Raw genomic sequence first — 27,591 nt, forward strand, 5'->3', positions numbered from 1 at the left:
CGAGGGGGAGGCTGGGAAGGGATGTGAAGGGTAAACAAAGGAGGAGGCTGCAATGCTTGCTAAGAAATGTACGCATTAACCTGCCCATGTAATTGTAACCCCTCTGTACAGTGTGTTCACAAAAAATAAAAATAAAAAAAATCCAAAAAAAATCATGCAAAACAAATAACATGTTACTTTCTGGCATACTGTATACTCCCTTTGGAAAGTTCTTTATCAACTAAGAAATATGGTTCTTCATACAAGATTGAAATAATTCATATTGAAATTTTTATGCATTTAAACTATCATCAATAGCAAAATTTTGAAGCCAATGTGCATTTTTTAAGCTTACTGAAGTTAATTTCCAAAATCTGAGTCATCATTTGAAGGGAAACAGAGTTCTTTCCAATTCAAACTCTGAAGAGGATACCAAGATATAAATACTAGGCCTAAAAAAAAACCAAAATGTGACATTGAAAACTGCTTAATTGTAATGGTAATCTGATTTATGAGTTTAATAATAATATGTGCAAAATGGTTTATTTCTAGCATTAGAAAAACATTTTCTATATATTTGAGAACTTAAGTTTTCACATTGAAAAATGACAGACTAAAACTCATTTTTTGAAGAATATCATTTTGCTTATTGTATGTTAGTTTACTTTTACTTTTCCTATGATCCTACCAAACATCTTTATGGCAAATTCACTAAGTTTTTGCTGTAACTACTAAAATGTGAAATGACACCAAAATTGTTCCTGTTTATTGCTAAAATTACCATAGATGACTTTTACTAGACATCACAAGATGATACTGTCAATAGTATGTTTGGCACAACGGGAAAAGAAAAGATTAGTGACAAATAAAATAAAATTTGAAAGTTGCTTTCAGGATTGTGTGACTGCTCAGCTCAAATTTATTTTATAACAAAATTATAATATATGTCATCTTATATACTTACAGTTTTAACTTCATGATGTAACTACTGAATTCTGGAATTTAAAAAAAAACACTTGTGCAGCATATATTGAAATCAATTCTTTTTGAAATTTACAATCTTACCTTTACTGCTTTTTTCCCCTCAGATTTCTGCTGCTTTAAGTTAAAATGGAGGCAAGGGAAGCAAAGGAAAAACAAAACAAAAACAAAAACAGAAATCAGCTCCAGATTGGTAACTGTAAATCCATTTTTTTAAAGCATGTCAATGTTCCCAGTGTACTGGTACATAGGTTTTTTCTGCTGTAACTACTTTGAATTCTTATATACTGCAAATATTTCATTAATAAAAATATAACACAATTTCAAATTTCATTCAACAGCATGAAGTTTAAAAAAGTTTTGATTGGCATAATTAAGTTAAACCCTTACCTTGCATAGTCATTAACCAAGAAATGGTATTCTCAATGAGGTACTGTCTTATATCATTTAATTTCCATTTGTGTTTAAATGAATGTACTTTAATTTTGAGCATGAACGCCTTTTTAGTTATATCATCAACAAGGAGGAAGCTGAAAGTTTATAAAATAAGAAATGCCATAGGAATCTCTATAGAGCATTAGAGTATAATCTGAATAGTAAATCTATAATTTCGGCATGTCTTTGGGGAATCTTAATTTGACTGTGTTCAGATATCTTTTGTCTGATATCATAAAGTCATTCATTTCTTTTGTTGAAGACTCCACCCCCTCCCAATCCCTCAAGAGACAGGCAAGGAGCAAGGAAGTTGGCTCAGTGGTAGAGTGCTTGCCTTGCATGCATGAGGCCCTGGATTTGATTCCTCAGACCACATAAGCAGAAAAAGCCAGAAGTGGTGCTGTGGCTCAAGTGGTAGAGCACTTGTCTTTAGCTGAAATGCTGAGGGACAGTGTCCAGGCCCAGAGTTCAAGCACCACAACCGGCAAAAAAAGAGAGAGAGAGGGAGAGACAGTCTAATTTATAAGTCTCAAGAAATGTTTATTGCATTTATATTTAGAGACATTCTTTTCTGTAGAGAAATAAAATATTATATAAGTGGGACAGATATATTTATCTGTGAACAATGATGCTCACTGAAGACCTTTCTCCTTAATTTTTGTGACATTTCCTTGTTTTGTTTTTTTTTCCTACAGTAAAACAAAAATTCCTTAGTGTGCCTTCTTAAGTAAAATGAATGACTGATAATCATAATCGGCATGGTGTTTATTCTGAAATAAAGATTAATATTATTACTAATCTAAGAAGTAAACATTGCTGTATTTTTATTTTCATTTAATTATTATCTTTAAGTAGTTGTACAAAGGAGCTGACATTGAACAAATCAGTTCATGAATACAAAATACCTTATTAATGTCAATTATTCAATTATTCTCACCCATCCCTCCACTATTTACCCTCCCTTCACTGTTCTTAATTTTTAAGGTATACATTGGGTTTTTGAATTTTCTTCTCTTCTCCCCTTTTCCCCTTAACCCTACATATTTAATGAGATATTACTAGAACAAAAAGTTACAATATTCTGCCATTTAAATAAAATTCATGTTTCTAAAAGTGGAAGTGAGAAAGTATCTGGACACAGATTCTTTATAGTTCAAATTTCAATTTGATGTACATTTAAGATACTCATACTGCCTATTTTTCTGCACTGATCAAATTCAACCATCAGTCACTCAGTGTTAAAAATAAATTAGTCAGTATATGTATGTCACAGTAATTTATTCTAAGACAGCATCTTGGGATTCTGTGTTTAAATTATCAGTGTTCATATCTCTTGTTATTATAAAAATAATGCTTGAGTAACCTTAAAATTTTGAAATTTTTGTAAGAAAATTACAAAAACATCATCAAAGTTTAATCATATTTAAAGATAACATTAATATTTAATTTTATTTTTTTTCTTTTTTCTTTTTTTGGGTCCAGTCGTGGGGCCTGAACTCTGGGCCTGGGCGATGTCCCTCAGCTCTTCAGCTCAAGGCGAGCGCTCTGCCAGTTGAGCGACAGCGCCACTTCTGGCTTTTTTCTTTTAGCTTATGTGGTGCTGAGGAATCGAACCCAGGGCTTCATGCATGCAAGGCAAGCGCTCTACCACTGAGCCACCTTCCCAGCCCTAATATTTAATTTTCTATTAAGTAGAATTGTGGTGAATTGTTAGTTTTACTAAAAGTTACTTTTAACAAGGGAGTAGGTTTTATTTAGATGTTTAATGATTATCAGTGAGAAATTCAAAATCATTTAGTGATTTAGAGAAGTGAATTCAGATAAATGTTGATCTTGCCTATCTTTAGTGAACTATTAAAAATTAATGATTTAATGTTTAAGAAAGCATTTTGAGTACAAAATTTTATATTTTTATTTCTGTAAGCTACCTGTACCGTCAGAGTGTTTTCATAATATGAATGAGGCCTACATTCCATCAATACTTAATTAATTACTTAATTAAACAAAGTACAAGAGAACATATACACAACTCACTTGAAGTGTTAACTCAGTAATTTTAGTATATTTTGCTGCCGCCTATAATATTTCAGTATAGTCAATTGTAAAATATGTTCATCACTCTAAATAAATCTTCATTTTCTTTAATAATCTCCACCCCATGATTCTATTTCCCTACATAGCTTTAAATAAGGACTAATGTATATTCTAATTGTCATAAATTACCCTGTTCTGGATATGTTAATGAATCATATACTATTTGGTCTTGGATACTCTATTCTTTCACTTAGTACAATGATTTTTAAGGTTCCTTCATAATGTAGTAACATATTTCAGTAGTTTAGTATTTTTTCATTGTAAAAAAATCCATTTGTAAGGTTTCATACACTTTCTTTAATCATTTATTGATAGGCATTTGATCTTTCCATGTATTTTGACTGTGATGTATAAGCTTCATTGAGCATTAATGTGTAAGGTGTTTTTTGTTTGTTTATTTGTTTGTCTTGGGGCCTGAACTCAGGGCCTGGGTGCTATCCCTCAGCTCTTCAGCTCTAGGCTATTGTTCTACCACTTGAAACACAGCACAACTTCTGGCTTTTTTTTCTGCTTACATGATGCTGAAGAACCGAACCCAGGGCCTCATGCATGCAAGGCAAGCACTCTAACACTGAGCCACCTTCCCAGCCCCTAGTGTGTAAGTTTTATATGGAAATATATTTTTATTTCTTTTTTTTTTTTGTCGGTCGTGGGGCTTGAACTCTGGGCTTGGGCGCTGTCCCTCAGCTCTTCAGCTCAAGGCGAGCGCTCTACCATTTGAGCTACAGTGCCACTTCCAGTTTTCTGGTGGTTTATTGGAGATAGAAGTCTCACGGTCTCTCCTGCCAGGGCTGGCTTTGAACCGCGATCCTCAGATCTCAGCCTCCTGAGTAGCTAGGATTACAGGCGTAAGCCACCAGCGCCCGGCTTTATATATTTATTTCTTGTGAATGTATACTTAGAAGTGAAATGGCTACCTAATATAATAATTTCTTGATGAAGTGATTGAGGAACTTCCTGAATATTCTCCAAAGCAATTACACCATTCACATTCCTTCCAATAATATATGATTGTAATAGTGGGTCTACATTCTCATCAATATTGTAATTTACTCTTAACATATTAACAATGTAAACAAAGATTATTCATGAACAAATATATGAATCACTTTATCTATCTATATGCCTATCTATCCATTCAACCTTAGATTAGTTATTATAATGAAGTTATATAATAGGACTCTTCTACTATACAAGCTTAGTGAACTATTCCATGGTACTAAGATACCAATCAATAAGTTGTTAAACTCATTCTTTAAAAGACCACAAAGTTATTTATTTCTTGATCTGAAATTGAACATCATTTAAAACATACATTTTATAAAGGGCCATGTAAATGTGTAATGGGAATAGGAATTATGATATCGTTAAGTTGTATCATCACTGAAATTTTTCTATAAACCTAAAACTGAACTAAATTAGAATTTGTTAAAAATAATAAACATTTGGCATTTAAAATGTAAAACAAAATAAATATTAAAAATAAATTTCTTTGTTTCAGACAAAGGGATATGAAATAGTTATTGAATCATTGCTTATTATAATTCAAACTAATATATATCACTTAAAAAAAACTTCAAACAAAGTAGCAGAAGAAATGATCATTGAAGAGAGTTTGTAGTTGCTGGCCAAAGACAATAGATTTTATAATGTTCACATACAATTTATTTTTTATAGATCATCTGTCTTTGAAGGAAATCATCCAAAGAATAGATAAAATATGAGAACAGAATAAAATCAAAGAGAAGAAGCAATACATTTTTCAACATGGATGATAGAATAATCAAACAACAAAAAGACATATGAGCAGAATATCATGGACTATATGAAGCTCCCATCTTCATCCCAGGAGCCTTGGTTTTAAGTTAGAATCCAACTGTGCCTTTTTCTCTACACAGACATTTTATTTTTTGCCAACAAATACTCTTTTTACTCAGTAGTAAGAAAAATGTGTGACTGACATATCTGCTTTTCAGTACATATCAGTTGAAACAATGTTGTAGTTTTAATTTTCCATAAAGCTACCTATGTGTGCTATCACAATGGATTGTCTTGTCTCCATTATCAGTTTAAATTACACATCATTTTAGCATGTCACTTGTGAAATGTGAAAGTCTGAAGATATTGCTTGTGTCTATTAAAGCTTATAGATATTTTCAAAATGAACAGCAAAGCTTAAAAATGATGAGAACGAACAACAAAATAGAAATGATCTTTCTAATTTACTATAAGAATACTGCATTTAAAAGATATGATAAGTACCAGATTGCTTATTTCTATGATTTTCTAGCTTTTGTATTATAGGTAAGGACAGTAAGCTCTGTGTGAAATTAAAAATAAAAAAGTAAAATACCAACTATCAAATTAGTTGTGATTGGCTCATGCCTGTAAGTTCAGATGTTCAAGATGGCTATGATGTGGAAGATTGTAATACAAAGCCAGCCTAGGCAGAAAAAATTGTGAGACTCCCTTTCCAAATCAGCAGCAAAATATCAGATTGAAAACATGAATCAAGTGATAGAATTCCAGCTGTGGACAAGAAATCTGAGTGTGTGCAAGGCCTTGAGTTCAAGCACTGCTATGGGCATAATTAACACCAATTGAAAGAAATAGCAAACTATCAAACTCTAAAAAAGATGAAAATTTTTTCCTTAGCACAGGTCTCAAATGGGTCTCATCTACTACATGAATACTAAAATTATACAACTTTCTGATAGTGACTTTAACCTAGATTATAGTTATTTTATTTAAAAGTGGAAGATTTTAGTTCAAAGCAATATTTCCTAGCTTGTTAAGACCTAGAACCTTTCAGGATTACCAGATCACTAGTGCCAAAATTCTGGTCTCACATCACTTTAGTGTTTAAAAACATCTTCTGGAAATGTCATTTAGTTTTATTGACTTCTTAGTTGGGTATGATTAGTCCAAACCCACTAACAATTCCATGCTTAAATAACACTTTCAGTTAATTTTCCATGGCTTTTCCAACTTCATTTCAAATATTCTTCTTATGTTAACCATTGAACAATTTCTTAATGTGTGTGTTTATGTATGCAATTCTGGGTTTGAAGTCTGGGCCTTATCCCATCACTTGATTGTTTTGCTCATAGCTGATGTATTACAACTTAAGACACATCTTCATTTCCAGCTTTTTGCTGCTTAATTGTAAAAAAAGTTCTCATAACTCAAGTTCCTGAGTAACTAGCATTATATATGTAATCCACCGTACCCAGCTAGTTTAAATTTCTATAATGTATGACAAACAGCTCACTGAATGTTCCCAATTTACTTGTTTCAGTTCTTCACTTAGTTACAGACATGTTATATATAAAGATTATTCTAATTATAAAGAAAACACCAGCTTTAAAGAGTCTCTTGCTTCTTTCATTAGAAAAAAACTGTCTAATGTAACAAAGCTGAGAAATCAACTGTCGTGAATGAGTTTTATGTTACAAATCATTTACAATCCATCCATGTATCCTTTAATCCATTAATTAGTCTAATTATTCATTTATTTATACAGCAAGATACATAGTAAGTTTTGCTATTTTTGTTTTTCTTTTTTGTTGTTTGTTTGGGTTATTTCCTTTTTCTTTTTGTCGTTTGTTGGGCTTGAACTCAGGGCCTGGGTGCTGTCCCTCTGAGCTTCTGTGCTCAAAGCTAGTGCTCTGCCACTCTGATCCATAGCTCTACTTCTTGTTTTCTGGTGGTTAATATATAAGAGTCCATGAACTTTCCTGCCTGTGCTGGCTTTGATCTGTGATCCTCAATTCTTAGCCTCCTGAGTAGCTAGGATTACAGGCATGAACCACCAGCACCCGGCACCCAAGTAAATGATTTTCATGATTGGCATGGTCATATTTGACTACAGAATAGTCTGTATAAGTGATGAAAGAAAAAAGTACAAATAATCAATATTTTTGTATCAAAAGAGTTTAAGATTTTTTCTTTATTAAGAGATGTCTAGTTGTATAATCATATCTCTCAGAGAATAATTTCTAATTACTTAATTACAGTGATAGAAAAATATAAGCATTACTTTAAAGTACTGTAACCCAACTTCAGTATCTATGCTCCTACTACATTTCCATAAGAGAAATAAAAGCATTTCTCCAGAGTGATCCATGAAGTCTTGAATTATCAAAGTTTTGCATTAAAATTGCATAGGATAGGGTCTGGACTTTATTTAAAAAGGTATTTCATCTCCCTAGAGGATGATCTGCCTCAGGCATCTTCCTAGTATTTAGCACTTAAAGTTTCTAAAATATTTGAAGCTTGGACATTTTTACTGCTTGTGAAGGTATCATAAAATATTTCTTTTTATTTAACCAATTTACCATACTGAAGTTATTTCTAGCTTTCACTGCAATGAAAGACAGCTTATCTCTCTGGATGAATTTATTCTCAACAGAGGTATGTATTTAGGACAGTTTTATTTTTATTATTGATTATTTATTATTGATATTTTTGGAAGAATGAAAGAGTTGTAATTCTTTGAGAGCTTGTATTATGGAATGTTATCGATCTTGATGTTTTGTTGGGTATTGACTTTGTGGTAGCTGTAGTACTTAAGATCTGAGAACAGGGAAGTAGAATCACTGCCTCATCACTATTAACTCTATGGCCTTGTATAAATTGGCTAGCCTCAGAAACACTGTGCTTGCATCTTCTCATCTATGAAACACCAGAAATAGTCGTTGACTTCGTGACAAGGCAGCTGAGTGGTCTAATTGAGTTAACACATCAAAGTAGTTAACATAATCTTGAATAAGTACTTAAAATAATGGCTATCATCTTTGTCGTTGTCATAATCATCATCATCATCATCAATTTTTAGTTGGGTACCACAGTATGAAACCTTGAAAATATAGATTTTAAAAGAATATATCTGACAGTACACAGACCAAGTCATCAAATTGAAAAATACTTAGAAATGACCAACTAATTGCAGATATATATGAAAGTAACTTGAGTGGAAGTAAATGATTGAGAGTAGAAAAGTTTTGCTTGGGAGTCCCAAATGAACCACTACCTTCTTAAAATGAATTATTAAACACTGTATAATACTGATCTAGTTTACCTGGAGCACATAAAATACATTTTTTAAAAATCGAACATATTATTCAGCTAGTGACTATGCTCCAAATATAAAAAGTAAAGTTTATAAGGGATTTAAAGATTTATAAATCTCTAGAGCCATATTATTTAATGCATGGCCCTTAATGTTAAATCAGTAGTGAAACATAGGTTACTGTCTTAGGCTCAAGGGATCAGAATCCTGGCCAAGATGATGAGCTCTTTATTATATTCATTCTAATTATAGATCATTTTGAAATGATTAGATCTATTGTTAGGAAGAAGCATAGTCAGCACTAAGGATTCAGTGATTACTAGAAAAAATTAGTATAATTCCTTTGGATATGTCTAATGTCTCCATTGAGCCACAGACTCAAATGATTAATTGATTAAAGAAATTGTGACTGTCACCTTTTATTCATACTCATAGCCAGAATAAAAAGTAATCATTACAAAGAACTGCTGAAAGCAAAATATTTTAGATTTACTAGAATAGAGTTTGCCATACTTATATGGTTCAAGAACAACCTTTGATATAATAAATCAGAAAGAACATTATAGAAGCCCTAACAAAAATCTAGTTTAATTTAGATGAAGGTCAAACTTACCCATGAGGTTTGAAAGACCTTTTCCCCCCTATATATTCCATTAATATGGCAATCTTAGTTGTTTTCCCTTATCCCAAGAAAGGGCAGGAAATGAATCTCAGTCAGATTCAGCTTATAATCTCCCAAACATTCATCTACATAAGATCTGTGTGATTTATAGGTGAGATATCACTGATGCTTTTGTTCATTATAAAGAAATGCTCCTAATTAATAGAAATTTTAACAATAAAACATGTCAGTCTTTTGAAATAAGGTCATGAATTAACTAAGCAAAACATTACACACATACATTATGATGGGATAATTGAAAATTAAGAGTCAAATGACAAAGAGAAAGCTCTTCTGGCTGGAGTTTGTGTTATATTTCTTTTCCTTAAATAATAAATAATCTACTTTCTCAAACTAAAAATGCAAAACCTTCCAGGGGTGAGGGAGGAAAGAGAAGCCACGATATTTCCTTCTTAAGATTCACCTTCACAGGTTATTCCAGGATTGATGGTCCTTTATCTAAAGGTTTCAATTCACTCTATTACCCTCTATCCCTGGGGATGCCCTTAATGTTGCTGGTCTTGAGGAGTTAACCTATTACTATGGCTTTTCTGAGTAAACTACATCTATGTAAGGAGGACTTGAATTTAACTCTTGTCAAGTGTAATTTTCCAGATGACACCCAGTCAGTCCTTAGCTGTGTGTTTCAGTTTTACTGTTTTTCTTTTTATAAATTGTATATTAAAATTATATAAATAATTCAGGCAGGATGAGCCCTCATAAAAGTTCAAATAATACACAAGAAGGGAAGAAGAGAGAAATACAGGAAAAGTTCAAAGCCAACAAAAGTCTAAGCAAACAAATAATAACAAAAGCCACATATGCAAACAAAAAGTTAATAAGGTCATAATAGGAAAAAATGAAATGCATAAATTTGACAACATTGTAGAAATTGGCCAAGTTTTCAGAATCTATAAATTAGCTAAACTAATCAGGGAAGAATAAATCATGCAAATGGCTCTAAAACCATTAACAAAAATATTGAATTTATCTTTCTATATCAACAAAACAATCATCTTTAGGCCTAGTATAATTCTGCCAAACATTTAAAGAGATGGTTCCAATTTTTACAAAAAACATTACAAAAACAATAAGAGAATTTATTCTCTATTTTATGAGTATTATAACAAATATTCAAGTGAACAGAAAACTACTATTGAATTATTCATATACAATGTATTGACAATTTGATGTTAAAATGGTGCTATAGCTCAGTGGTAAAAATGCTTGGTTAACAGGTTGGGTTTTGTTTTTTATATCCAATACCACATCATACGAATGTATTAGTCATCAAGGAAATTAACATTTAATGTGCAAGGAGGTAAAATGCAAATTTATGTTGAAAATATTAAGATTTCAAAAAATAAGAAACTAAAATGCTAGAAATATTGCAGAGAAAATTAATTATATACAGATAATGACAATAAATATGGTACAGATACTTTGGAAAATGTAACTTAGCAATTACAATTTTGAATATATATTTTTAAGAGAATTTATATTGCAAGAACATTTTATAAAGTGGTATTCATAGTTTTTTCCATAATAGTCAAAATTTGAAAGAGGTCAAGATACCCTTCCACAGATTAATAGATTTGTGATCTACCTATATCTAGAATATTGATTTGCTGATAGGAACAATTGATTTACACTGCAATGTGGATGAACTACAAAAGAATCACCCTGAGAAGCAAAAAAAATCCCCAAACCAATTGCATTGTATGATTTCATTCCTAAAATTTAATATTATAGAAACTATAGAAAGATATATGGCTAGTTTCCCAGAGATTAAACATGAAAAACAGACTTGGAAGGAGTTGAACATGGTTATAAAATAATAATAGGAGCAAACATCTTAATGGTGATGTAAATATTAACAATTTTACTGTAGTGCCAAATACATGAAAACAAATAGGTGGTAAAATTATGCAGAGTTACATGAATGCATTTCCATAAATGACTGTTAACATAACTGAAATATCGTTATTGAATTCTCTCAATGTAAATATCCTGGCTACAATATTGTATTATGGTTTTTTAAAATAGGTAGAAGCTATAAGGAAGTTGTATGTACCGTTAATAATCCCTTGTAATTATTTGCAAAAATTATAATTAAAACATTTACTTCAAAAGACATTAACGATTCAAAACAAAAAAAAACATTTTTCCAGAATCAGTGATTGACAATATCTATGAGAATATATACAAATATTCTTTGTGGTACAGCAGACATCCACTGAGAGGTCTGTCCACTTACATAAATTTTAGCAAATATTTAACACTTAGAAACTACACTTTTAATGCTTACTGGTTTAAAAGAAAGTACAGAAGGTCAAAAGAGATTTTTTAAAGCACACACATATATACATCTAAAATAAAAATTATGAGAGAAAATAAAGATTAATAGAAAACAATTTTTAAAAATAAAAATTAAAAAAGCAGAAAAAAGAGTTCTTGGATTTTTTTTTGGGGGGGGGGAATGGGAAGATCCTGTATCTCCCCTGTGTCCATAATCAGTCTCTTGGTGGAGTCTCTGGTCTGCCTGTGGTGTTTGGTTTTCCTGACACATAGGTGCCATGGTTTCCCTTGTTTGCAATAACCAGTATATGTCTGAGACAAGCAGAAACCGTCATTAAGTTGACATTAGGTGAAATGACCCCAAGATAAAGACTCAAATAGTTTTTCTTTCTTGCTATTGTTTCTAACGTGTTTATAAGGTATTTCTTTGTTGCTTTGTATGTCCCTCCCCCGCAGTATAACCCTGTTTTCACTGTATTTGGTGTCGGTATAATTTGTGGAGGGGAAGGGAAAAAACAAATTGTTTAAATAGGGATACAGGTGGACCCACTGCAACAATGAGATGTACAAGACGTTAAGTCGAAAACAAACTTTACAACTTTGTTGGGGTGGGGGTGGGGGTGAAGATGGGAGGGCAGGGATGGTAAGGGGAAACAAAGAAGGAGGCAACAATGCTTGATAAGAAATGTACTCATTACCTTGCTCATGTAATTGTAACCTCTCTGTACGGTATTTTCATAATTAAAAAAAACTTATTAAAAAATGACAACAAATAACAACCAAAGGGGAAAAAAGCAAAAGAATAAGGTCTAAGCAATAAACCAGAATGTTCTCATGGGGAGAATGATTTGTACTCCATTGCAGAATGCCTTTCACGTATGTTATTAGTGAAAAGGCTAGATATATGGGGAAGAGCATATTGTTTTTCGTAAGCCATTGCACACCATTTTCTGTTCATTCTATTCATCTAATTTTAACTTTGCTTAAGAAAAATATCATATGATGTGTATCTCTACATTTTCAGAGCTATACTCATTTGTCCTCAACAAACTGAAAGCTAAAATGTTTCCATTATTACTCCTTGTGAGGTGATCATGATTTATAATAATTTTTGAAATATGATGAAACTTATTAAGATTTATGTCCCATTTATATTCAAATGCACACTCATAAAATCAATGCAACTTTATCATTACTGTTTCAACATCAGCCCATGTGTATTTACACGAATATATCCTAGGTAACATTCTTCTAAGTCAGAGTAACCTGCATTAAAAATACATATACAAACTAAATACATATACAAACTATCATATTTATAATTTCAAAATTTTTGCTGATATTAAAAATAAATGAAGGTTTGTATCCAATGATCTTCTCTAATGGCAACAAACTAATAGACATCATAAAATTTTAAGTGATAGAAAAAAAAGTTACCTCCCCTAAACAAAGTTGCTCTTAGATCTACAGAAATTTCTATAGTCAGACTTTTATAATTATTCACTGACACGGACATATGTGACCATTATACCAATATTATGGCTGGAAAAACAACCAAATTATTTTTACATTTAAAATTAATTTCAACATGTCAGGTTTGAAATTTCAGAAGTATTGAGTGGATCTTATTATATGTCTAAACATATTCTAGTGGAGCTTTTATATAGGACAGAATATAGGAAGAAAATTTGGTGATAGGCAGAATTCTAAGTCAACCCTCCATTACTCCCATTAGTGTATAACAACCTCCCAGCGATTTGGATGTGGCCACAAACTATGAATATGATAAGATATTATATCCATTTTTGTCTAATGTCTTATGATATAAAGAAGATTGCCTTTTGAAACCAGATAGTTACTGTCCTGCTTGACAAAGCAATGGATGTCACATGCAAAAAATGGTAATACAAGAGAAAGTAAACACCAGTGTTGGGAACAGCTACCATTGAAAGCCAAGTACTAAGGAAACAAGATTGTCTTCCAGGAGCCGACTTGTTTCTAGTCTTGTTTCTAGTCAACAGCTAGTTAAAATTGCAAAGTCAGTCACAAAAGGCAAGGAAATATACTTAGAAAACAACCAGTATACTTGGAAAATAACTGTGGTCTCAGATGAGAACCTCATCCTTAGAATGCACTCATGCTGTGTCTGAATTTTCTATCTAGACAAATTATACAGTGTGGAAATGTATTTTTAAATCACTAAGTAACTATGTCAAAGTGATATCTGAGTGTACTAATATTTACTGTAAATTCATGATGAATTTGCTGTTTCTGAAAATTCTTTCAAATAAACATTGAAATCAAAATATCCAAAAGAGTGATCAAAGCAGAGAAGAGGTGTGGTAATGTTCACAATAATAGGCTTTGATTTCAGAGGAAAAGAAAGGGTTCTATTTACAAATTTAGCATTAATTTATCTGAACATAAAGGAACATAAAATATGTAATGTATAGAGCATGATAACCAGGCATCAGTGGCTCATATCTGGTCTGTCATCCTAACTACTCAGGAGGCTGAGATCTGAGGATTATGGTTCAAAGCCAGCCCTAGCAAGAAATTGCATGAGACTATTATCTGCAATTAAGCAGCAAAAAGCTAAAAGTGGAGCTGTGACTCAACTGATAACTATCCTTGACTTAAAAAAAAAAACCTCAGGAATACTGTCCTGACTGAGTTCAAGAACTAAAACTGGTGTGCACTCAAGCATGCGCACACACACACACACACACACACACACACACACACACTATATATATATATATATATATATATATATATATATATATATATAGTGTGTGTGTGTGTGTGTGATGAAGTAGAAACAGCAAGCTCTCAGTTAATGTATTAACTTGTGTTAATGTATGAACTTGAGGTCAGCAAATCAATTTTCTCAGTTGTTTTGTAAGAGAGTAATGTGCATTGTCAGTAATAAAGAGTTTCAGGATTCAGCAAAGATATTTTAAAATATCATGTGGACAATTATCTTTTTAATTTCTGTTCCTCTACATTTACATTGACGTTACATTTCAAGGAAAGGCACACTAAAATTGGTACATTCAGAATTACCATAGATATTAAAAAGCACACACGTTTTTAATTTGAAATTAGTTTAACACTCTACAGAGTTGGCTTTGAATTTGGCATTTAGATGAAACTGATAATCTATATTTTAGTATATCAATGCCAGATTGCCTTCAATACCATAAATGCTGCAAGAATATACAACAAAAAGAATCAGTCAAATGTCAGGAAAAATTTAGTAATATATTGTTCTAGAATAATGGCTGCAATGTCTTATAATATGCATGTAATATGTAATTACCATCCACATATTGGACATCTAAATCATTACTAACAATCATCTATTAATGTATAAATAATTTGCAATATTCAAATTTTTAAGATGCAGGTCATTGATCACTTTCTGATTTTTAGAACTTGTCACGTTAAATGTATTTTGTATGACTCATTCATTTAATTATATAAGCTGCACACTGAAATTTTCCCAGTTTAAATAGCTACATACTACCCAATTCTGTAGATTAAACAAAAACAATACAAATTATATATAACTGATTTAGCAAAAATTTATGTGAGTTTAGAGACCCAGATATTGTTATGAGATTTTGTATTATCTGTATTATTTTGTTCAATCTTTTCAGGAGCTGAATAAAATAGATTTTTTAAATTCTTACTATAAAGATGAGTAACGTGCTATTCAAGATGTAATATAACTTACTCCATTTAGTTGCCTATCAAATGACAAAAGTATGACTTAAAAGGACATGTGCTTGATTTCTGTTAGACATCCTGTATAATGGACAATCCACTTGTTGAATATGATGCAACCTATCTTTCAGTGAGAATTCTATATAAAATGATTTTAGATAATTAAATGTATTTGTAGAATATTCATCACACATATACATAATATATAATATGCTTAAAATTGTTGAATTTTAATCTTCAACCCTCAAAAATATAGTTTTCAAGGTGAAAATATGAATTAAGCTTATAATTTTCAAAAACACCTGAACCTGGGAGTATAGCTCAGTACTAGAGTAGTTGTCTAGCATGCACCTACAACAATGAAGCCCTTAATCCAATGTCTAGAATAACTCAAAAAATGTCTAAAATTAGCCAAGTGCCATTGACTCATGCCTGTAATCCTAACTACTCAGGAGGCTCAGATCTGAAGATCACATTTGGAACCTCAGCTGGGCAGGAATGTCCCTGAGATTCTTCTCTCCAATTAACAACAGAAAACTGGAAGTGGCACTGTGGCTCAAAGTGATAGAGCATTAACTTTGAGCAAAGAAAGTCAGCGATAGGACACAGACCTTCAGTTCAAGTTCCACAGTGAACACAAAAAAGGCTAACACAGTATCTTCAACATAATACTATGTTGAAAAATGAACTTTACAATTTAAGTGTGGAGGGGGGGGAATGAGTATAGTTGTGGAGGTGGGAGGGAGGGAATGTTATGAGAAAAACAAAGGATGAGGTAACAATGCTTGATAGGAAATGTACTCATTACCTTGCTCATGTAACTGTAACCCCTCTGTACAGAATTTTTATAATAAAAAGTATTAAAAAGGCTAATAATTTTTGAAATATTATTATGATTCTCACAAATATAAAATTTTGGAGCATTCCATTTAATTCAAAAATTTGAAAAGCTTTCATACAAAAGCATTTTTCAAAGCCTGGGGGCTTTCTGCATATAAAATATTGAGATTAGCATGCTTTTATTCATAATAAATAAGAATATGAAAGCATGTTGCTAGAATACTCTACCACAGATCAATGCCACAAAGTAATAAACTCATCACTGCTTTGAAAATGTTATTCATTGTCTATTGTGTTATTCTGTCCATACTGACTTGCCTTAGCTATGTGCTGTCATAAACAGTTTTATAGATGACAGTCCTTCTAACATTGTTTGAAATTAAATATGAGTGTAGACCACAGAGAAAACAACATAAACAAAACTAGAAGTTAGGAGTAAATAAACAGGGTCACTGCTATGGAACTTTTAGAAAATAAACAGTATTTTTGTAGCTATTCAGTATTTATAATCTCCTGAAGAGTATTTATGACTTCTTTGGAATCTATTTTCTTATAATGATGATAGTTGAACTATAGCAACAATGAAAAGCAACATCTTCATTAACAATAATATCTTACTTCCCTTGAGTCTTTACTTTTAAAAGGCATTATGCTAAAGCCTCATGTGAACTATCTTATTATATCTTCAAACACACCTTTGTGTTTGGAAAGGTTACTATCCCATGTTACATGTGAGTTCATTGAACTATGTTGAATTTAAATGACTAAAAGTCATAAAGAGGATAAATAACATTGTGATAGTGCTAAAGTCCGTAGAGTTAGAATTCTAATGCAAATCCATCTAATTCCAAAGTGGACTGTACTGATGATGTTAAAGTAATTAATAAAATTATGAATCCATGTAGATCTCATTTTATCTCTCCAAAATGTAACTTTAATTAAACAAAGGCTATTTTTCTCCATGAACAAAATGTTCAAAACACTTTTAAACAACAGTGTATTTCTTACTTGGCACCAGTGGCTCACACCTGTAATCAGAACTACTTAAGAGTCTGATATCTCAGGATTTCTGTTTGAAGACAGCATGGGCAGGGAGGTTTGTGAGACTCTTATTTCCAGTTAACCATCAAAAAAATCCTGAGGTGAAGCTGTGGATCAAGTGGTAGAATGCTGGTCTAGAGTACAAAAGCTCAGGAACAGCCCCCAGACCCTGAGTTTAATCCCCAGGACCAGCACAAAAAAAATACAGAAAAGCAAAGAAAAACCCACAAATACCACATTTGAATTTTCACAAGATCAAAATGAAAACTGTCATTTTAATTTTTTCAGACATAATCATGCTATTTGGCCCACACTGGTCTTTAATTAGTGAGCCTCCTTTCTCACAGCTTTGCTAATATTGGAGTTAGAGATCAGTGCCACCAAACTATTATGTAAGTTTTGTTTTGTTTTGTTTGGGTCTGGTAGTGGGGCCTGAACTCTGGGCCTGGGTGCTGTCCCTCAGCTCTTCAGCTCAAGGCTAGCGCTCTACCACTTGAGCCACAGCACCACTTCCGGCTTTTTTCTTTTTGCTTATGTGGTGCTGAGGAATCGAACCCAGGGCCTCAAGCATGCAAGGCAAGCACTCTACCACTGAGCCACCTTCCCAACCCCTAGTATATAAGTTTTAAGGACAATACTTTTCAAGATTCTTCATTATTAAGTAGACTTTTTTAAATAGTGAGAGTTAAATAATGCAACTGTTTAAATAAGAGACAGCATAAAATGTGGGGGGAGGCTGGGAAGGGATGTGAAGGGTAAACCAAAGGAGGAGGCTTCAATGCTTGGTAAGAAATGTACACATTATCCTGCCCATGTAATAGTAACCCCTCTGTACAGTATGTTCACAAATAAAAAATAAATTAATTAATTAAAAAAAATACTGAGAAAAAAAATGTATGATCCTCCATAAAAGAACTCTCTTCTCTAGATTCAGTCTGATCATTTTCAGTAGATTTATCATCCATGTTAAGCAAAATAAAATAATACATTATTTCTAAATGTTACAAACTTATCATTGATACAAGTGAAAAGGAAGAGTTGAGTATACCCTTGATTATTGCATATAAAATACAGATTTTCAGAATTAGATGAAAAGGAACAGTTAGCTGCCCACAAACACCCTGGCTAGCAGCTATGTATGATAGATGTCTTTCTTTTATAACTTAAGGGATTGAGCAAAGTGCCACTAGTTCATATCTGGTATCCTAATTACTCAGGATGCTGAGATCTGAGGATTCTCATGGGTAACCTACATGGATCAAAAAATATGTGATACTCTCACTTTTCAATTAACCAGAAGAAAGATTAAATGGTGTGGGTCAAGTTGTAGAGCATCAATTGACCTTGAACTAAAGAAAGCTAAGTGTCTACCATTGTGCTATACTTCAGATGTGTTACTTCTTAATATCTAAAAAAGGAGAAATATTTGTTACAATTACATGAGCACATTAAAATATAGGCATGTAGCTCTGCAGTGGAAGGTATTTCTGATATTATCTGTGTTTCTTAATGAAACATCAATCTGATCATAAATTGACAAGTTTTACAAATGACAATCCAGTATCCTGTGCATGATGACATGTGCCATGCAATGCAAGACATTAATCAACAGCATCTGATTTGACTTACAGTTTAAGCAAATATAGAGCTGAATTTTCAAATTATCCTACTCAATACCCTTCCAAATAGAAAACTGGTCCTTTGCCCCTTTTCTTCCTCCTTATTAAAGAGGAAATATCATGAGACCATTGAAATGCACAGTATTGTTCTGAAGAATTTATCAAAGCTCTAGAATTGCAATTGCCTGCAGTAATGTAGCAATCATAATAACAAGCACAGTTTATCTGAAAGAAATTTTGAGATATCCTATCAAATGAAGTAATAAAGTGTTTCTGTGTATATAGTGTCTGTGTTTACTTTTTTGTTGCTATTGTATTAGATCACTTCAATCAGAAATTACTTGAATTAAGTCTGAGGAGCCATGTATGCCAAAACTATTACCTTATTGATAACAATGTCATAATTGAAATAATAACAGAGACCTGACATCTAGAATTCAATGCAATCTAATTATGCAATGGTTCTGGGAGTCTCAGGTTTACTAAGTGTATAGTTAATGGAGAATCTACTATTATCAGTAAGCTCTGTGAATATGTCAGTGGATTGCAATATAGTTATATATATTTTTCAAAAGTGTTCTTTTTACATTTAAGATTACGTCAAAAAACAAAATTTTATTTTTTAAATAAATGCATTGAACACTTCTTTAATATGACTCAATAGATGGAAAGTAGAATTGCTTTAAGTTATGAGTACAGTAAGTAGTTATATTATTCATGCATCTAAATCGACGAATACGATATTGTGATGATGATGATATTCTCTGAATTTTGCGAGTGTTTTTTTTTGTTGTTGTTGTTGTGGGTTTTGACCTCAGGGCCTGCTCGCTGATCCTGAGCTTTTTCAGCTCAAGCATAGTGCTTCATCACTTTGAGCCACAGCTCAAAGTATTCTAGTGATTAACTTGAGGTAAGAGTCTCAAGGATTTTCCTGTCCTAGCAGGGTGGGAATGGGGATCCTCACATCTCAGCCTCCTGAATAGCTAAGATTATAGGCATGAGCCACCAGCTCCTGGCCTTGTGAGGTTTTTCATATAGTGTTACAGATTAAACCACTGTGCTTGTTTGTGTGTGTGTGTGTGTGTGTGTGTGTGTGTGTGAGTGTGTATGTGAAAGGAATTCTAAAATCTAAAAGCTCTGATATATTTATTTCAATATCAAAATGTATGATAAACATCAAATTAGATTTGATATCTTTTTCTTTTCTGAAGTGAATAGATTCAGTCATAGACAACTTCAAAATGCACAAGTCTGTCTAAGAATAGTGCCCCTAGTCCCCTTTGGTAGTACTGTTAGATCTCTTTTAGTCATTACTCTTTCTAATAAATAAAAGAGATGAAGTAGCCTCTGATCTTACTGTTGAAGCCACCACTATAGTTTATATCAGTTTACTTGCAAACTTTGAATAGATATGACCATCTCCTTCTTGGTACCTTTTCTATCACTGTTGACAAGCCATGCATAAGCAAAGATAAAGATTATTGTATTCAATATTGTATAGTTTATATTAATTTTTAAAGATACACTTAAAAAATTTTTCTAAAATTCTGACAAGTGCTTCTACCATTTTAGTTGCTAACCATAACATTACTATGGAATTTAGTATCTTGACTCCTTTGAAGGCATATTGGAATATTCTTCTAGAGATATTGCATTATTTGATGTAACTGAAGATGCTAAAACCATGCTAGGACATTGTAATTGTTAAGTCTTCATAAAGTCATAAATTTGGAGTTACTTCATTTGGAAGAACAGCTTTATTTTGTTTTTTGGTCCAGTCGTGGGGCCTCAACTCTGGGCCTGGGCACTGTCCTTCAGTTCTTCAGCTCAAGGTTAGTGCTCTACCACTTGAGCCACAGCGTCACTTCCATTTTTTTTTTCTTTTTTGTTTATGTAATGCTGAGAAATCGAACCCAGGGCCTCATGTATGCAAGGCAAGCACTCTACCACTGAGCCACCTTCCCAGACCAAGGGAGAACAGCTTTTTGAAAAGTATGTGAATGTGCTAGGTGCTGGTGGCTCACGCCTGTAATTCTAGCTACTCAGGAGGCTGAGATCTGAGGATCGCAGTTCAAAGCCAGCCCTGGGCAGGAAAGTCCATGAGACTCTTATCTCTAATAAACCACCAGAAAACCGGAAGTGGCGCTGTAGCTCAAGCAGTACAGTGCTTGCCTTGAGCTGAAGAGCTGAGGGACAGAGCTCAGACCCAGATTTCAAATCCCACGACCGACAAAAAATTTAAAAAAAGTATGTGAATATGACAATGAGAATGAATTATACTATAAAATGTGTAATAAAGGTAGAGTTGAAACTTGACTGCTCATGAATCAATGATCCCCACAGTGGCCTTTCCTACTTACATTTCCAAAATTCTTAAATTTTTGAGGATAGTGTGTTATGCATTCACAAATACCCATAGTTTAATGTATTTAATATGTGTTATGTTTATTATGAGTGAATATTCGTATAAAAATGTGTGAACTGAAAGACACACATCCTTTTTAGCTGCAAGAAAGTTAAGTAATTTTCTATTATAATGCATAATAAAAAATAAAATGACAAAATAATCTAAGAAATGACATCCTAAATCAGCAAGTCACTGGCAGTCACACTTGTAATCCTAGCTACTTAGGAGCCTGAGACCTCCAGTATCAAAGTATGAAGCCAGCCCTGGCTTAAAATGGTCTGTGACATTGCATCTCCAATTAACAGGCGGAGGTTGTGCCTCAAGTGATAGAGCACTAGTCATGTGCAAGAAAGCCAAACAAAAGCACAAGGCACCGAATCCAAAGTCAATTGAAATATTAGCAAACTTACATACAAAAATGTACAATTCCAATAATTTAATTTTATAGTTACATAATGAACTTAGTTCTGACTTTGCATGATAAAGCACAAGGAAAAGTATCTAACTCACCATATATGTCATGTTATTCCTGCAATTTATGAAGTTTCATATTAAATATTTTTCCATGTATAAGGGAAAGATGTTTATGTGTTAAGCATGGTAATAAGAGGAAATAAACATTATATAAAAAGATTATGAATTATTGCTACAGTGTAATATTACCAATAAAAGGGAGTGATGTATAATGAGAATTATCACTTAAGAGAACAGTATTGAGTGAGCTTCTGGGAGGAAAAGGATGGAGTTTGGGATAGAGGAAATAACTAGAAGCAATAGTTAAGGGTAGATGAAGAGTTGATGTGGAATCAGTTTTTATTACTGAATAGTCTTTAGGTCATCACTGATGTTTCCAAATAGCAGCTTTTTCCCCAGTGAAGCTGTATAGCACATCTTCACTTTTTGATTTAGTGCCTATAGCTATATCTACAAAAGTGAGTTTATGGTTGTATATGCAAGTGTAATTCTTCCAGAGGGAATATAATCATATTAATTGAAGAGTAAAGATGCATGCAGTGAAGTTTAGAAAGTTACTTGTAACTTATCCCACATTTCTAAAAACTTTCAGAAAGAGCATTAAATACCTTTTATACATATGTTACTCAGGGTATTTTTCAAAATAAGGGAAAATATGAAATCAAGAAAGTTGCAGAGTGCACCCTCTAGTGGTTGAGTATAGTACATATTCTGGGCAACTTAAAACTGCACAAAGTTCATGCTTTATAATTTTGATTCATAGTAGTATAATGTCTTCTCTTCACAATCTTTACTGATTACTCAAGTACACTCTTCTGGGGAAAATAACCAATGAATGTGGCTTTTATTACACACACTACCTTACCTCTGTAGTATCCTATTACTCATAGAAAACTAGAGGAATTTTCTATCAAGGAAATAATAACCAAATAATGCGATAATAATGACTGAAATGCAGGTTATGGTCAAAGAATGGATGAGTCTCACAATATATGAATGTAACTGTTTAGATAGCTTCAAAATTGAAAAACATTTGGAACATTATATTAACCTTTACCCTGTAACAGTTTTAAAATATCCAAACATTGGCCTAAGATGATGGGTTGAAATATCTTCTCTGTTCTCTAAAGTCTTAAGATGTACTTGATACTTCGCCCATCTTGTTCTTATGATTTATATCACCAGGATGTTATGGAGAGTCATGTCTGTCAACTTGATTGAATTGACAAATGCTCTATAATAATACGAAATTGAAAATGAAAACTGTTTAATGCTTTCCATACTTATATGTGTTAGAAAAGAATTGCATTGATTTTACTGTGAATTCTGTTGCTATGTTCTGCACTCAAAACTCTATATTTTGGATCTAGTAGGTCAAAAGTAAGAAGATGCTGAAACAGTGACTAATGTGCTCCATGGCCTTTCTGCATTACCAAACTCTCTTGTGGTATGGCCAACAATGAAAAAAATCAAACTGGAACTTCCCTGCAGTATATGGATTTTCTGGAATACTTGCTCATAGTACCAGAACATTTAACCACAACTCTGTGGAAAGTTGTACAGCAACTTCTTCCTCTTATGTTTCCATCATTAAAAATTAAGAAGCCAACTTCTTGGATAGCAACTACTTTGGTCATATTAGTAGTGTCTGTATTCACCATAGCAAGAAAAGTTCTGGGCAGTGAAAAGTTCTTGCTTTCCCATTAGAGAGACATATGTATGCTCATATTCACAGATTGAAACCTATTAACAAAAATGGAAATATTTAAAAGAAAAAGCCTTAGAAAATAATTGGCATCTAAGGGATGATGTAAGTACGTGTGATCAAAATGTCTGAAAATTAGGTTTCTATTTAATCTGTTATACAATTTATACGAAAAAACAGCTGAGTTTCCTTTACACTGACATTCTCCTAAAGTAAATCTTCTATAGTTAATTTTTTAAAAGTATTTTGGCATATAGTTCTATGATAGGGAATTTTGCCTTATAAAGTTGGAATATTATCTTATTTTAAGATTTCTAGCAACTGCTCTCCATTGATTATAATTCACAATACACTAGGTCAAAGTAATGTTATTGGCATTACTAAGTTTCTAAATTTGTGATGGATTTTAACTCATTTTTATAAGATATTATAAGCATTTAATTTCTTTTAGGAGTCTTTTTTGTTGCTGTTGTTGGTCATGGGGCTTGAACTCTGGGCCTGAGGGCTGTCCCTCAGCTCTTCACCTCAAGGCAAGTACTCTACCACTCAAGCTACAGTGCCACTTCCCATTTTCTGGGAGTTTTTTGGAGTCTTAAGGACTTTTCTGCAGGGGCTGGCTTTGAACATCAGTCCTCAGATCTCAGCCTCCTGAGTAGCTAGATTATAGGCTTGAGCCACTGGAGCCTGGCTATCTGTCTTTTCTTATAGAAGCCAGAAAACCATTTTCATTAAAGTGATATTATAGTCTTAGATCACAATTTCTTTCACTGACAATATCATGCCGAAGCATGCAACATCGGGTAAGTTGTACTTTAAAAATAAGCAACGTTTCTAGCAAGTGTCTATTTTTTTATTTTCAATTTATGTAGAATAAACATCAAAATCTTATTTTAGATGTGCCAATGGCCTGAATAGATAATGACTTATTATCAAATTGACAAAAACTTATAATATAATTATACTTTGAAAAAATCTCATGTCAATTCTACCACTCCTCTGATATTAGCTCATAATTTATTTTAGGTGCTGTCGTGAAAGTTTTAAGTCTAGAGTTTCTCTCCTTTCTAGGCTGTTAATGTATTCTGACATTATTAATGGCTCCCTATGGAATCACTCAGTGAGCTGAAAAGCTCAGCTCTCTAGGTGTTAGCATTTGTATTTCAGAATCACTTAGCAGGGAAAAAAATAAATTTAAATTCTCTGTGCCAAGCAATCCCACTACTTAGTCCTCTTTGAGAATTGTCTGAGAAACAAAACAAGACCTTGGTGAAAAGAGGGATTAACCTGCAGCTAGTGTGTGTTGTCCTTAACATGTGATTCCTCTTGCCTCCTTAATCCATTCTTGATTCTTTCTGCTTCACATTTTCTCAAGCTATTGATAATTTCTTCACAACCAATAGAATATTCTTCTTATTTGTTTCCTTTCATCTAAATATCACTCCTCCCCAGAGGCCCAACTTAAATCTCACCTTTTCTAATGAGTGTTTACTGAGTACTATTGCTCATATCAGTCTCACTAGGCTTTGACTCCTACGGTTCCTAAAGCCCGAAACATACAATTTAGCATTTAAAGGAGATGTGTAATTTTAATATGGAATTTTCTCTTCAACCAACACACAATTTTGTCTGAAAAAAGTATTCCTGGTATGTTTATATATCCTTTACTCTAGATGACACACACCTGAAAATAGAATTATTGTTTCAACTGAAAACCTATAAGGAATGATAACTCATAGAGATGTAGTTCATTGCTACTTGTTGGGAAAAATATATTGCTAATTTTTGATGATAAGTGGGGAAGCAGCATCAAAAACATCCTTTCTTAAATCAAAAACCGTCAAGGAAGCTGGGCGCTGGTGGCTCACTCCTGTCATCATAGTTAGTCTAGAGACTGAGATCTGAGGATCACAGTTTGAAAGCCAGCCAGAGTAGGATAGTCTGCAAGACTCTTAAATCCAACTCCTCAGAAAATGTCATTAGTAGTTCCTCCACCAAGTAAAATTGTGTTCAGTGGATGCCAAAAAGAAATTTAGAATTCTTCCTGCTAAATTTAATGTAAATGGAATCACAAAAGTAGTTCTTCTTCATCTTCCAAACCTCTGTAATGTGCACACCCAATTTTCTGTCTGATTAGGACTTAAAGTACTCCTAAATGTACATAGGTATACTTGAAAATGTAACATATTAAAGACAATTATACAAATTATTTATTCAACCTTCATTATTTGTTTGAGCATTGCAGGCAATGGAATCCAAGTTGTTGACTTTTTAAACACAAGTTTCATTGTTCAACTGATTAACAAACTTCAGAAATAAAGAAGTTGATCAGAATAATTTGGCTCTGTGTTGCTACGACTATATTCTCTTAAACATTGTGAATATAACATGAAAAGATAAATGAACTGCTGATCTTGCAAGAACTGATATATTAGGTTCTCCTCTCTTTTCAATCAATTTCGTTCTCATTTTATTTTAGTATAACCTAATAGTGCTTATATAGTGGCTTGTTAAATGTTTCACTTTGAGGGACACAGTATTTTGGAAAAAAACTATAGGTATCTATTTTTCATCCTTTAGAATAATCTTTTTCAATTCATTATTAAATTGATGTGCTTGCTTAGTGTTGTAACTTGTAAGAGTCTGCAAAATTTTCTGGTTTCTACATTATATTCTGAATTAAAGTATAAAAATGAATGCAAAGCTCCTAGGGATAGAACTATTAAATCTCTCTACAGTATTACAAATCAGTTTTTCTCCTTAAGGAAACCAGAAATACAGAAATATAAGATTTTCAATTATAGATTTCATTTTTAAAAGAAGTACAAAAATGGCATTTAAGTTTGAATGGTAAACAAACTGATCACAAAGGGGTTTTATTTATATGAAAAAAAACACAGGTTTGTCTCTTGAAAGTGAAAATTAAATAAAATAACATATGCCAGGGATTTCAATAGCTTTAGGATTATTACTCATAACAACAGCGTTGACACATTACCGTACAGTATGTATACAAATGACTGAAATTTATTGAAATTTCCATCCAGTTTATATATCTTGACAAATTAAACCATGCCAGGAAAAAAATTCAACAGAATAGGAGATTAAGAATTAGCATAGTTCACAAGATCAATTCAGGAGTCAGTTGTTGCATTTGGGAAGGAAGCAAAAGAAGTGTAAAAAGAACTTGGTAGAAAGCCAAGGAATAAAACTTAGATGCTGAAGTTATAAGTAGTCTAAAGCTATATTATAAGTAGGTGAGTGGTGTGAGTGATAAGACAATGATGTGCACAATTACTTGCAAACTTGCTGATGCTCAGAGAATATACTTCATCTATTCATTATTAAAACTGAATGTGTCCTGAAATTACATTCAAAATACAGATTAACTGCTTCAATTTTTCTAAGAATTAATAATTTAGAAAGCCATTTGAGATTTTATCTGCTTTGATTTCTTTATCTTTGAAATTTCATGCTTACTTGAAGATTACAAGGAATGTAAATTGTGAGCTTCAATATTCTACAAAGATTACTTCATGCATTTTTGTGTTTCATTACCAGATAATCAAACATGGGTTTTGATCTTTAGTCTATCAGTGTTTGCATAATCAGTAAACACTTCAGAACACTGCAATGAGCAAGAAAGTTTGAGATATGATCTCCAAAGCACAGGAAACAAAATCAAAATTGGACAAATGGATTATATCTAATGAAAAGGTTCTGCTCATCACAGAAAACAAACACTAGTGAAAACACAATCTACAGCCTGGAAGAAAATACTTAAAAATTGCACAACAGAAAAGAAGTTAATATACACAATATATCATGAACTACAAAATTTAATGGCAAGGAAAACCCAAGGTAATGTGTAGGATGGTGGTTCAAGTGTTAAGAGTGATTGCCTGGCAAGTGTTAAGACTTGATTTCAAATTTGAATACTGCTCTCTACTCAAAAAAAAAAGGCAAATTATCCAATTTAAAATAGGCAATATATCTTAGTGGACATTTTAAAGAACATATACAAAGGGCAAGAGATAAAACATGCTTAACATCACTAGTCATCAGGGAAATTCAAGTCAAAATCACAACGATAGATTATCTAATCCAGGAAGAATGAGTAATATCAAAAACACTAAAGAGAGCAAATGCTTACAAGGAGGTGAGGAAAAGTTGAATCTTGGCATATTGTCAATAGGAATGTAAGCTAGTATAAGCATTATGGAGAATGATATAGATGCCTAGTAAAAATTGATAACATAG

General features: G+C 32.6%; 1 protein-coding gene across 1 annotated transcript in view; it reads right to left on the reverse strand.

The window, feature by feature from the left end:
* Pcdh11x (protocadherin 11 X-linked) overlaps positions 1–27,591 on the reverse strand; it is a 695,630-nt gene that overhangs the window by 339,396 nt on the left and 328,643 nt on the right. Inside the window, exon 7 of the mRNA XM_013024979.1 lies at positions 1,045–1,074. Coding sequence (XP_012880433.1) covers positions 1,045–1,074 — 30 coding nt within the window. The remainder of the gene's footprint in view (positions 1–1,044; positions 1,075–27,591) is intronic.

The sequence above is a fragment of the Dipodomys ordii genome, unplaced genomic scaffold (genome assembly GCF_000151885.1).
Source record: "Dipodomys ordii isolate 6190 unplaced genomic scaffold, Dord_2.0 Scaffold80, whole genome shotgun sequence".
NCBI lineage: Eukaryota > Metazoa > Chordata > Mammalia > Rodentia > Heteromyidae > Dipodomys > Dipodomys ordii.